The sequence below is a fragment of the Apteryx mantelli genome, chromosome 1 (genome assembly GCF_036417845.1).
Source record: "Apteryx mantelli isolate bAptMan1 chromosome 1, bAptMan1.hap1, whole genome shotgun sequence".
NCBI classification, from domain to species: Eukaryota; Metazoa; Chordata; class Aves; order Apterygiformes; family Apterygidae; genus Apteryx; species Apteryx mantelli.
This window is the reverse complement of record NC_089978.1, coordinates 104,903,695-104,917,972: the sequence shown is the minus strand read 5'-3', so window position 1 is coordinate 104,917,972 and position 14,278 is coordinate 104,903,695. Positions and strand designations below refer to the sequence as shown.

The following is a 14,278-nucleotide window of genomic DNA, read 5'->3' as shown; positions in this document are numbered from 1 at the left end:
ATGAATGCTCTGCATCTCGGGGATTTCCGGTTCTGTCAAGGAGAAGAGACATATCCTGTAAACTGATTTCTTAGAAAAGAGCACCAGTGATCTCATCCCCCCCTCCCCTTCCCTTTGGAACCGTATCTGCAATCTGCATAATCAGGCATGATGTTATCCTGCAGATAGGAGGAAGCATAACAGGCATTTTATACAGTGACCTCTTATTAAAAGGATCACAACAAAGTTCGATCTGTTCCGAGATATTAATAGCACAGTGCTATCTCAGTACGGGTATCATTGTTTGCTTTCATGGCTGCGTGTTTTTGCACAGCAACATGATAGAAAATGTGACTGCTCTTTGCTTTAAGTAAAGGAGAATACAAACAAATGCACAGAAGATGGTTCAGCTCAGGTGCAAACAGAAGGTGATTCAGTAGGGGACAGCTATCCCCGCTTACTCGTGATGTAACTCCATTTCCCTGGCCTGTTTTTGAACAATCCCAAATTAAGGAGGAGTTATTTGTTTGACTTGCGACATTTTAAAAGAAGAATTGAGTGATCAAATTAAGTCTGCTGTGCTTTTTCTTCCCTTTTAAACTCTTTAACGTGCACTTAATCCTCAAGAAGTGTTGGATGCAAGTCCTCTTCTTCTGTGGAGGGGGACAAAAAGATGAGAGTGGTATAGGATCACTGCAATGTGTTGCCAATGTGTATCATTTCTGCTTGGGAGGGATGGCTTCCAGGGATGAGAGAGGAGATTCAACCACTGCCAACTCTCTGAGCCTGGACACAAGAGTGTAGCTTGTGCTAACCACAGTGGTAAATTTGTGATTAGGCCTCTTGGCATGACTGAGACCCTTTCTGATGAGAAACCAGAAAAGTTTCCCATGGATTTTATGGGGATACCTAAAAATAACAGAGAATGGTATCTTACAATTACTCCTGTTATGGTTTGGCTGACCCAGAGACAATGCACTCCATATCACAGTCTGCAGTGATTTTGATCATCAAGAATCATGGGCACAACACAGATTATTCAAAAATAGTGTGTAGAAAGCCCTCTCTAAACTGGGTTTTGAATGTGAACAGCAATTTCATAAGTACATTGCTTACCCATTTAAACTGTTTTCTTAAATGCTTCAGCTTGTGACTATTAACAGTGGCCTCAGACTCATCTCAGACAGCATTGTTATTTTTTCCCACCCTCACTATCATTGCTACAGCTCCAAAAGCACTGATGAAGTAGGAACGCTAGTGTGAGCAAGCTTCTGGCACTACGAGTTCTCAGTCCTTTTGCTGGACTTGGAGCAGGTCCACATGACACATGGTGGCCTTTCTACTGTCCTCCTTCCATTGCCACTCCCAGTGAAGCAGCACAATGAGAACCATGGTATACTGCTGGGCAAAAAAATCTGGGGTAGATGTGGCCTTAAAACAGCATTTAAAAAAATCAAGCCGACTTAGGACAGACAGACACACATCTGTATCAGCCAGTCAAACCAATTCTGAAATTGGTTCTAGCAGCAAGTCAAGTAAATACTTAATCATGTGTATAACTGCAAGCAAGAGAAGTCCCCTACTGAGTGCCCCTTAGACAGCATCCATATGGCTTAAAGTTAGGTGCGTGCTTAAGTATAGCTAAGCACACCAAGTCTAGAACTCTTTCAAATTAAGGTATTACAGGGCATGGTAAACTGAAGCGAGATGAAATGGTTAAAAAGTCCCCTTTTTGAGTTGTTTGTTACCACTCTTCAGCTCTATGTCCCACTCCCATGAATATTGTCAGGAAGATGCATGTGTGCCTCAGGCACATCTGTGAAAAGACTGGAGGCTGAGCGTGCTCTCACCTGTTTTAGACTCTGCACTGAGTCCAAAACACCACTGAGGTGGTGGGCACACAGTGACATTTGACTGCCTGGTTGGTGACAGAGGGAAAAGTAACAAAACCCAGCAAGTTGATAAAGTTGTTATGTATGTATATGTATAAACTCATCCAGGGCTCAAAGCCCAGTAGAGATGTGGCCTCAATCCTGTGACACAACTGTTACCTATGTTTTTACGGCCAAAAAACTGTGAAAGAATGATTTTTCTCCTGTTTAGAACAAAATATGATTAAGTGTTCTCATTGCTGTATAGCTTCATATCTTGTTTTCAAGACTATCCTTTTTGCCCATTGTTCTAGAAAGTACTGGACGAATGCCAAAACCTGAGATCCTGCCAGCTCCTTGTCAATAGTCGGGTTTTTGGACCTGATCTATGTCCAGGAACCACTAAATTCCTCCTTGTCTCCTTTAAATGCAAACCTAGTAAGTAATCCACATCAGGCGAATGTGTTTTTATGTGTGTTTCATTGTTTATTTTGGTTAGAATGCCACTGCACAAGGCTTTGCATAAATCCGTGTGAAGTTTTGAGACTCTTAGATTAATAGCAAATTGTTTTTTTTTCTATTTTACTTTAGCTCACCATTGTGCTTACAACTTCAGTGTGCTTGCTGCCAGTTTAATGACCAGTGTAATTTGTCAGAATCAAATGTCAGACATCAGACTAGAGAGGAAAAATGTTTTGGAAATTATGTTTATAGAGATGGCAATGGCAAGGTAGAAACATAGAGGTAAATAAATAACAAAAATGGATGTTTGTGCTAAGGATCCAAATGATGAACAAGATTATACGATAATAAGGAATGAGCAAAAATGCCTAACAGGGTAGAACCAAACCTTAGAAACTTTCAAAGCCTCTGTCACTGCCTACCGTTTCTAGAATAATCCCTGGGGGATACACGTGTGTGGCTGTTTTTATTATAGCATTGCCTGTATTCTATACAGGTGATTGACATTGATATATAAAGGGACGAATCCTGCCTCAAAGCTAATACACTTTTTAAACATGAGAAGAGTGTTAGAAAGATTGGGACGGACAATCATGATGAAGTTTCATTTATTGATGGTTTTTAATTGTTTTCTTGTTGTTGTTGTTGTTGTTGTTGCTATTATACTTGCAAACAAGCCCCAGTTGCCCAGGCACTCTGCTTTCTTTGGCAGCTAATCTCCCATGTGCCAGAAATGGGTCCCAAAGAAAATATTTGAATGATGATTTATGGGTAGGTTCACAAGCCAACTCAGAAATACCATCCCACAGCTGAAGGAGAAAGCACAAAAGGTATTTTCTTTAATCAGAGCATTAAGGTTGACATCATTGGTGGAATAGGAACAGGGGTGGCACAGCAAGCTGAAGGGCCAATTTATGCAGAGTAATGAAGTAAAAGCAAAAATACCGGAATGGTTCTTACCTTTGGCAAAGCACTAGCTCGTGATTCTCAGAGAGATTTACTGGGCGAATCTTCAGAAAAATAAAAATGTGTCTAAAACTTAACATTTTAATCTGTATTATTTTACAGTTTACTTTTTTTTTTCCAGATTAAAATTATTGCATTGTTAATAGTATATGTATTTGCATATCATAGCTGTATCTGTGTCATTAGAAATCTCTCTTTACTAATCAATAGTGGGTTGTGATCCTCTTTGTTACTGTTTTAGGGCACAATATTTTTCCCACTGCAAATGAGCTAGTTTCAATATATAATATTATGTGATGTGAGTTTTACCAAAGCTGGTCAAAAGTATATTTGACAGCAAGTGCTGCCTCAGAATTGAGGGAGATGGTCAGTTCCAGTGCAAATTACATGATCTCATTTGACAGGAAATTTATATTCCTAAGTACGATACTGAGATTGTTAGGCCTAATTGTAGAAAACATCCTCACTCAGGAAATCACTTGAGTGTAACTTTAGGCATATGCTAGAATCTCCTTGCCTTGAAGCAGACACTTAAGCGATTTCCTGAATCCCTTAGTTTTTCATCTCATGTAGAAAGTTTGTATTTCTGTTTGTTGCTCTATCTCTGCAGAGGTCTCTGTTGTATTTTTATCCTTGTCTCACCCTATATCACTTAAGGGTTTGTTTCTTTTGTTTGTACTTCCACAGCCTCTCCAGCAACCACAGAGCCCAGCTGTGCAGACACACAGCCCAGCTTTAGGCTGTCAGCCCTTGTGTCCGAGCCCCTATTTCTTGGCGTGATCCTCATGGACTAGCGCAAAGGGTACCTCTGCAGAAGTAACAATCTGCAGCAGGTCAAGTGTTTTTAAAAACTGTGAGTGCTAAAGAGATGGCATTATCATTAAAAATCAAGCATTTTTGTATTTATTCTATTCTAAGTGAACTAATTTTGTTTTCTTCATTGAATAGATAGAGTTTTTCCTCTCTCTAGTTCTTTTAGCACCAACACCCGCACTCCACTCACAGCAATACCAGTTGGTAACAATAAGATTTCCCTTTGACCCTGCTCAGCTCAGGCACCTCCTTTTCCTGTTTTCGCATTTCTGAAAGACATGAAATGGAGCAGACTAAACTCTTCTCCCTGGCCTTATCCACGCTAAAAAGGGTTTGCCACCATACCTAGGCTGAGAAGACTTGAGTGTTAAATGCTACAAGCAAAGAGGCTGCTTAGATGAGAAAGAGACCTCTTTGGCCAGGCAGCAGATTTTATCCAGAGGTGCCCTAGGTGGCATAAACCCCACTGTCTAAAAGATAATCTCACTGATTTACCTACCTCTGCGCTGAGGCGGTTGCCCGTGTGCCTGTGCCAAATGGGAAAGGGAGGATGTATTTTTCTCAGGCTCCTGATTCCCGTTGCTTTGTCAGCAGGACTTTCAAATGAGCCTTTGCGGGAGAGTCCCGCCCAGGGAAACCCACTGACCTTGGTGGAGTGAGATGGATGTAGCTGAGACCACTCTCTGGCTCAGGATATCTAGCCCATCCCCTGCCTTTGTGCCTCCCATTCTTCAGCGCTCGCTCTGTGCCGCACGCTGTGGCACTGGGCGCTGCCAGCCACCCCCATGATTGATGAGTGGTTGGAGGCTCTCAGCACTTGGGCAGATGTTTAAAATAGGCGTAGAATGCAACATTGTCCTTGGGAGAAACAGAAGGGAAGCGTGAGGTTTCTCGTACTGAACGGCTGTGGAGAGCAGGCCAGGAAATCAGGCGGGAATGGGGGAGGCTGTTCCACTGGGAGAGGAGGCTGGCAAAAGTTAATTTTTTAATTCATTTTAAAAAGGAGCTGGAGGCTTTGGATGGTTATAAGGGAACAATTTAGTTGGAGAAAACACTCCATTTTGCTATTGGCTTTGTGTCTGGTTGTAATTGTGCCACATTTCACTCACAACAGAACTTATAGAAAAGCTGTTTTCTGTCATGCTGCTATATGCTATTAACAGTCCAGCTGAGTAAATTGCCTCATGCTACCATATTGTTATTTGCTTCTATTTTAGCTGAATACAAAACCAAATCAGCATGTGAAAACCAGGAGCTGAAACTCCATTGTCAGGAGTCGAAGTTCCTTATCATCTACTCTGCCACCTATGGCAGATTGGCACACAAAAAGAACATCTGCTCGACAGAAATGGAACGTGTCCCCCCGTTTGGTAGGTTTTTACGCTGTTGATACAACTTTCTCTGAGTGGTTGCACAGAGGAGGGGAAAAAGAAGGGGAGAAAACTTCAGACACAAGAGCAATGGCACTTTGGAAGTGCCAGTGACTGAAACATGAGAGTTTATTTTTAAAACTCAAACAAATTGCCCAGTATGAGGGAGAAAAATAGTGTAAGAAATGTAGCAAAGTATTAGCCGTTGCTGTAGTTAATCAGTCCATACTATAATTAACTGTAAAAACTAGTTCTCTTGGCTATCTTAAATTTAAGCAACTTGTACTACATATCAGCTCTTCGCCTTTCTTCTTCCTCCAACTTCTGACAATGATTAGGCAACAAGTGTGTCACAACACGTTGTCTGCTCTGATCTCTATTTTTGCTGGCTGTTCCTTGCCTTAAATTAAGATTGTAAAGACAAGCTCATTAGGTCAGGGTCCATCACTTTAGATGCTGCTATATGACCAGACTCCAAGACTACATTATACTAGTAAATTAAATGTGCCTGGGACTTTTCTCTGGCACTAAGTCCAGCAGGCAGGAAATGGCCTGTGTATGTAGTATTAAATTCTCCTGCCCTCCAAAGCAGAATGACTGCATGCAAACTGCCTCTTGGGGTTGCTCTCCAGCCTGAACTGTGATGGGGAATTGCTGGGAGGATGTTGATGGCCCAGGCCAAAAAAGTGCAGGTGCTGTACTTAACAGCATGGAGCACAGAGTTACAGGGTGAGGAACATTCCCTGGCACTGCTGGTTTTCTCGCACAGGTGCATCCCAAAGGATCTGAATAGAAATAGTAGTAATAATAGTAATAGTAGTAGTAGTAGTAGTAGTAGTAGTAGTAGTAGTAGTAGTTGTAGTAGTAGTAATAATAATAATAATATTAATGGCACCTTGGTCACAGACTATAAACACTTTCAGACCCAGGGTGCTCCCTTTTCAAATGGGTGACAGAACCCAAAACATTATAACTAGTTGTATGGTCTACATCAATAACCGGTCATTGACTTCAACCTATAGTCTCAGCTGATGTATGACTAAAGACTGATGACTCAATTCTTTTCACTAAATATCTGAACTGATAGTAGCATGAGGTTGTGAAGGTGCTTGATGTTTGTATGAATGTGTTCAGTGGCTGGCAAGTAAGTTTTCATGCCATGGAGAAGGCCAGCACAAGATCTGTGTGCTGTTCACATCCCTTAATACCACATAGGGAAGCACTTGCCTGACTGATGCCAGCCCTCTGCAAAGGCTGAACTTTTGCTCACTTCTGAGAAACATGCTACAAGTGAAATCTGTAAGAAGCATCTCTGAACATCAAGAAGAGATCAATAATTAGTCTTAAAAGCCATTTGTCTGCAAGCCAATGTTTCTATTTAGCTTTACAGATATTATTAAAAATTTATTGGCTGAAAGTTGTGTTCTGTTCTTGTACAAGAATCTATTTAAAATGCCAATACCAAAAAGAAGATAAAAGAGTCTTCATGCAAATATGCCAGATTTTTGTATTCATAAAACCATGGATTACCCTGATTTACTCCATCAGAGATTTGGACCTTAGGTTTGTTTCCATTTTAAGTAATTTTGCTTTCTTTCAGAGCTCTTCAAATTCTTTAATACTTCAACTTTTAAGGTAATATATTAAAAATCAGGGCTCATGTGCAGTGATCCCATGCTTTCCAACTGCTCCATGAGGTTTTGTGAGATAGCTAAAGATTTATTTTTTCATTATTTTGTGATGGATTTGGATTGCCAATCTAGCCTGGACATTGCCAGGTCTGTGGTTCACACTGCCTTATCTTGCGAAATCCTTCCCACAGACTTTGAGGGACTCTAGCTATGCATATCTGTAATGTGGAGGAAACATTTTACCAGGTTTCTGAAAGACTCATACATCCTTCCCAATGATGACCTTAGTGTAAGACTCAAAGGAGAGTGCAGTCAGCTCAGAAGTCAGGCCCAGAAAGGCTACCACCATATTAATTTCTTGCACTTTACTCACCTCTTGAAATTGCTCGTCTACCTGTAATGTCAGTACCTCTAGTTCACAGATCAGAATACTGCAAACCCTTCTTATTGGATAAAGTTTCCCATTATAAATAAAGTATTTGGAACAGCAGCAAACTCTCTGCTATGGCCCCCAGCATATGTGCACCACTTGAGCAACACCCTGGCTGTTGCTGCTCTCTTTTTCTGTAAAGCAATCTATGGTAACAGGAGACAGCATAAAACTGAGACAAACACAAGGTAGATCTATATAAGGTAGATCTTTATGTAGATTTCCCATTACTTAATGAAAGTAGTTGGCCTCTTCCTGCTTGGGGCCAGTGACTCTCTGCAATGAGTATGATTTTCAAAAGCACCTATGTGATTTAAGACTATATGTCCAGTTATCACAAGAGATTTAGCACTTAGAAATCAAATCTAGTTGACTCCAGATCTAGCCATCTGGAGCTTAAATCATATTTATGTGGTTATTTAAGCATATACAGATGCCAGTGGGTGCATAATAGGACTTTTTAAGTGTCTGTGTACCTTTCACCCAGCAAAAGTAATGGTAATTTGAATGTCAAGATTATTCTAAGGATTCAAGACAATTTAGAAAACTTACTTCAGCTGCTCTTTATTCCAGAATCAGAGAGTACACATATAGTAATATATCTGCACCAAAAGCTAAATCTGCTCCGGCTAACAGCCATTGTTGTTTCTACCCACGTCTTTGTACATCAGCCTTAAGGAAGTGCTCAAGCCTTTCCATTTCTTTAGCTGAATTACTGGGAAGATATGAGGAGTTGTTTCAGTACTCTCCAAGAGAGAAATCGTCTGTAGGGCCCAGTAACATGTATAGCAAGCCCCCATTGAGCTCGGTGTTACATCTATCCATACTGGATGTAGTACTGCTAGGAGTATGGGATATTGAATTAAGTAGATACTTCTCAAGGTTTTGGTGCTTACATTACATGTAGTATAGCTGATAAGCAATTCATGACAAACAGCAGCTTTGGACTGAGACAGATGTATTCTGAATTATCCCTTTTCTATGAACACACTATCAAATCGACTGACAGATACTCAGAGCTATGCTTCAACGGAAACAGAGGAAGACCTAAAATTTCATTAGCATAAAGGCACTTTTCCATGTAAAAAATAAAGTATATAAATCCATGCCTGTTATTGGTGATATCTGTGTGGCCTCTGAACACAATGAGCACTCAGCATTTCATAGGATCCTGAGCCTCTGCTCAGCATTTAGCATGACTGCCTCCTCTTCAAACTAGTTTTCTGAGCCAGTTTAATAATGTAGCCTAGGTGCCATTTCCAATACAGAGGAAGAAGAAGAGCAATGGATTCATGGTGTCTTCTCTGCTAGATAAAGCCTTTGACCATCAGACAGTAGAGTTGCCCTCTGGTCCAATGATCAGTTAAGTCTTGCTTATACTAGGCAGTGGAACAGCTTTAGCAAGAGACTGCCACCAAGGAAGGCTCATGCAGGATGGGTTATGGAAGTCATGCATTCAAATCCCTGTTCTGTTTCAGATAGAGAGAGGATGTGAATGTGGGTAAAAATTTGAACTACTAGCACAAAAAACTCTCTAACCTGTACCATAGCCAATAAAACACCATTACTTCAGTCCCAGGACTGATACTTAATTATACATATAACTTTCACCTTCGTTTCCAAATGTCTTTTGCTTTTGTTAAAAATGACCAGAAATCAAAAGTTGTGCTTTGAACAACTCATCTGGTTCAATATTGTTTGAGGGAGAGGAGGATTTGTCCAAATGTAGGACATTTTCCACTTAAATCAATATAAAGCATTTTCCCCATTTTTTCACTTTCACCATCAAACTGAAAAATGGTATTTTTACATGGCTCTGGTCTTGCTCTACAACTTCTCTTCCAGACCAGTCATTCCTATGAGTGGACACAGTTACCCACTTCAAAGGACAGTGCATGAAATCGTGCCTCCAGGCATTTTAGGATAATCTACCTTTAGGAAAAGTTTCTTCTGCAAAGTAAGCTCCTAACATAAGTGGGAGATTTCCGTGAAGCACAGGGGTTTATTTCCCGCTATAAGATCTTTGGATCTTTGCATGGTAATCAAGAACTCCAAGCAGTGGCCTGCTTCTGCAGCTATTCAAATCACCAGCACTGTTAAAATGCTACAGAAATTATAGAAAGCAATTTCCCTGTTGCACTAATATTACAAAAAAATTGACAAGAAAAATAAGAGTTTTTTGAGTACAGTTTTTGTAACAGATGGTTCTGCGCAGAGGTATCCGCTGCGCCCCGTGGATCTCCACCAAAGCAGGAGCCTGTAGCCATCTGTTCCTGTGTAACTTATTGTCTTTTCTGACATACTATTTTCTCTTTTACATTTGTAGTAACATGTACATGAGGAAACAGGAGATTTATTGGCTAAAAGAAAACAAAGGATCTTGCCAAAACACAGGTTACCATAGAGAATGCAAGGAAGATTCAGGTCAACAAACACTCCTCAAATCATAAATTACTCGTGTTAATACATGAAAGTACTTGAAAGAAGGCTTGGTAGTAGGTGTCCTCTAGCTGAAACATGCAGGCTAGAAAACTAGAATGTAACTAACTCCCAGAAATTTTACCTGAATGTGCACCAGCTGGTCAGACATGCACTTCCCCAAGCATTAATGACCAGCAGAGCCCTGAGTTGTGTAACTTCAGTTCTCCATAAAATGAGAACAGGTAAAAGAGAGGGTTGTGTTGGAAAGTGGGGTCTCACACTCTAGGGAGGATGAGAGAGGGGGGAGAATTCAGACACTTCCATCACAGCTTTCACCATGGCATGAAGTACACTGGGGTTGGATTTTGTCTTCATCACCTCTTTCCTGCGAGATGACATTGGACTAAGAAGAATGGGTGATAGCAAGGCAAGAAAGAGAGATTTTCAAAATCCTGTAGCTGCCTTCAAACCCAACAAGATACCATGATTTTGTTATATAACTATCTTGTGATATCATGATTTTTTTTTTAGTATCAATATTGCGAAAGGTCCAAGGGGTCTACATCTCTTATTCACTAACAGTGATTGAAAAGCTTTTGACTTCTTTTTTGTACCAAGAGATGTATACTCCATGCGTACATGGACAGCGAGTCCCATGTGTAGCTCTCCTGAGAGCAGATGTGACTGAAATAAAGGTACCACTATAGGCAGATCTGGAAATACTTATACACTGAATTTATTAGAGTCATGCTTTTAAGTGCCATAAATCACAAACCATGTAAGGCAATCAGAATCTAGGAAACACTACACATCATTGAAATACAGGCACTTCAAGGAGCACTTAGCAGATGAACAGAAACCATGAGCCCAGTCCTCTGTGAGGGGAAAAAGAAAGAATTGCTAGGTCAGAGCTGCTGAAGAGAACATGACCAAGTCCTTTCTAGATTACAGGTATCACTGGCCCAGGGCCAGCAGGTTTACCCTTCTATTCCTGAGCATCCTCTACCTACCATATATTTACTAGCTAATTAAAGGGCTGATTTCAAACACAAGCCATGCGGGCAGTTGTGCAAGAGGCAAACTGCTGAATGGAGAAGACCTGGGGCTGCAGAGGAGTTTTGTTAGTAATGCAGCATAGGACCTCTTCTTCAGGGACTCTGTGGAAGAGCAGGGCAGGCTGTGCTCCAGGGGAAGAAGGCAGTAGGACCACACAGAGGGATAGCATGAGTGGGGTAGATGCAGAGCCACTTTTCGGTAGTGGTACCAGTGCTCAGGGACATGAGAAAGGTTCATATCTTCCTTTGCAGCTTTTGCCAGTAGTGCCTTCTCACTTTGGGGACGGGAGAATAGTCCACAGGGAGCCACTACCTTACAATGGTCAACTGAACTTTGTGGGTGCAAAGGTGAGGACAAAATCGTTCAATTTTGCTTCCACCACAATAAGCCTTGAGTCAACTCTATCTATGCACAGACATCAGGTGTGAGAAGTTCCTTGGCCATGTCACCTGAGCAAACTGGGAAATTTAGTAGATGTTTTGCATTCTATGAGGTGCTGCCAGGAGTCATTGCACACCCCAACTCCAAGAGCTCTTGCCAAGTCAAATTGGCCCCAAAAGAGAAGGACTGAAGCAGTGGCAGGATGAGAAGTGAATATTTGAAGGGAGGAAGAAAGCAGCCTTCATTTTTAGAGACGAGTTAATGTTCTGTTGAGGTGAATGGGGAAGGTCACACACTGCTGAGCAGCTATTTGAAGTTATCGGCAAGTTCAGACACCTACCATTTTGTCCATTAATGTTTCCTTTACTATCAGTTTAGGATTTTTCTTATGTGTAAGTTTTTCTTGCTTAAATTTTTGAATTGTTTGGAAAAGTATTCTTGGCACTTTAGTTTAAAATAAAATAAGAAACTCCTTTAACTTATTTCTGTACGTATAGACCTGAACTGTACAAAACAAAGCCAAAAGCATTTGATCAGGGAGAGTTTGTTTCCTGCTGTCACCAAGCGTAGAATTCCAATTGTGTCTTGTCTTCTGTATTTGTGCTGGCAGATAGATCCCTTAGTCTGTGCGTATGCACATGCAAGAAGGAGAGAAAGGTTGTGAGGGTTTTGTGCCAAATACTTACAGACTGAATTCTGAACTCAGACCCAGTTTTAAACAAACCCAAATAATGGGCTAATCTCATGCAGACTACAAGAGCCTCGCAACAAGCACAGGAACCGCTGCTACACTGTGAGAGGGAGAGAGAAGGTACAGCTTTTTAGAAAGCCTTGATACTGTAGTCACTTCCATGAAATGGCCTGTTCTAACAATACGTGGTACTTTTAGCATATCATACTACCTTGTTTACTGACAGTGCTTGGCCCTGGAATATAAAGGTATATCTGCAACATTTTTCATAAATGCATCATATTGTGTGTTTTTGCGAGAATTAGCAGTTCAAATGGCCTTTTTCTGATGCATAGGCAGGACCCTCTGTACCATGCTCTTGCATAAATTACCATATTATTATGGTAACTTTCTTTAGGAGTTTGCAGCCTTAGTGTGCTCCAGAACTCCATAGTTTCCCCCTGTCAGTTCTTATCCCCAGAGCTGATATTTGGGCTCCACAAAGCACAAGCCATCCTGATTTGGTAGTGTGAAATCTTTGCTTTCACTTGATTTTTAAAGCAAGCTCCTCATTCCTTTGAGGGTAGACACAGCCCAGAAAACATAAAGCACTGTAAGCCAGCAGTTGGGGATGAAAACAATGTGCAGCTGGGCTCTAGTGTTGGAGTGAAAAGTGCAGTAGGAGTTCCTCACTTGGGCTCCCCGAGTCCTTCACGGACACGTTACTTTTTGCGTAATATGGATCTACATTTAAGGTGCATCCCCTACTTGCAGTGTCTTGAGGCCTGTCCCGTGCATAGTGATGTGGCAAAAGACAGCAATTAGTAATGGTTGGAGAGGGTGTGACAGGATGTTGTTGCCAAAGCTTGGCACAAATCGCTAAGGCTGGCTCTGGCTATTCCATCACCTGCAGGTCTTGGGTGGTAGGATGGAAAGAAAGGGAAGGAACGCTCCTAATATCTGAATTGAGAGAAACTTTAAGAAAGCAGAAGACAAATTGCTCCTCATTAAAGGCTACATGATTTACGGCATGTCATTTGCTTGCCAAAACTTTCCTGAACACAGCTAATTAGGGAGCTGAAAGAGCCTTTCCTTCAGAAATAAGGCTTTCTACTCCGTTAAATAGCTGCAGTCAGATTTGATAGTTTATTACTTTGTTAAAAACCTCTTATTGTTGCCTGTATCTCCATGCCACCCATATAAGCGTCCACTTCAAAAAAATCCACCAACACTATTGGCATGTAACAGGCAACTCTGACAGGAAGGTTTGAAGAATTAAGTGTTTTCCCAGCCGTACATTGCTGCCTTTTCTACCACTGCTGGTGGATGACCCCCGCCTTCCAGCATGCCAGGAAAGTGCTATTCAAGAAGCAGTTTATTTCAAACATACGGTACCAGTTTAGCAAGCCCCATAAATGTAAGCTTAGTTCAAGAGTTACTTAGACATTCAGGAAGAAGACGTATTACATATTGATGTTCATCTCCTGATTTGTGACTTGTTAAGGACTGTTCAGTGAAACTATTCACTCATTTACTCAAAATTAAGCACTGACTGAACTTTCTCCTCGTCTAGACACTGCAGTAAGGTGTTTGACCAGCAGGAGGATAAGCTATTCCTAGTGTGAGCATTGCGCTGCTGCAGCTGCTTTGTTACTAGACCCCAAGCAAGCTTGGCTGAATCTGGCTTGAGTGTCCCTACAGCTGACTTCTCTGTAGATATGCTTCTGTAGTGTCTGCTTGTGGGAGACTGGACAGACCAAGCTACAACCCTTGAAAAAGTGGCTTTCAGTACTAAGCACACAGAATTCCTCCGAGCTGAACTCATTGCTCAGCCAGCATTGTAGCTGCTGCAAGAGCATAAACCAGAGAGAAAAAAATTAAAACATTTTTTGACCAAATCACCAAAGGCCAAATACTTGATAGACCACAGGTAGCTGTTAAATATGGGGGTTTTTTTGTTATAGGTCATTCTGGTTAACAACTGTGCTGTCCTGCAAAAGCAAGCCAGCCTTGTTTTACATTTGCACACCCATGACACCAGGCAGGCCTTGGAAAGTTCTCCAAAAACTGGGCCGCCAAGAGCCTGCAGGCACATGACACATTCCCAGGACTGGCTCCTCAGGTAGAGTAGCCAAATTCAACATGTATATAGATGATAAGGAGCTATTAACTCCCACAGCAACATGGGCAAAAAGGCAAAATAAAACACGTACTCAGTGTATTACTGA

The 14,278-nt window shown here is 41.3% G+C and overlaps 1 protein-coding gene across 2 annotated transcripts in view; it reads left to right on the top strand.

Annotated features, from left to right (window-relative positions):
- The window catches only part of EVA1C (eva-1 homolog C), a 41,520-nt gene that overhangs the window by 17,186 nt on the left and 10,056 nt on the right, over nucleotides 1–14,278 (top strand). For both annotated transcript variants that reach the window (XM_067289781.1, XM_067289780.1), the window contains exons 3-4: nucleotides 2,165–2,288; nucleotides 5,309–5,461. In XM_067289781.1, coding sequence (XP_067145882.1) covers nucleotides 2,165–2,288; nucleotides 5,309–5,461 — 277 coding nt within the window. The remainder of the gene's footprint in view (nucleotides 1–2,164; nucleotides 2,289–5,308; nucleotides 5,462–14,278) is intronic.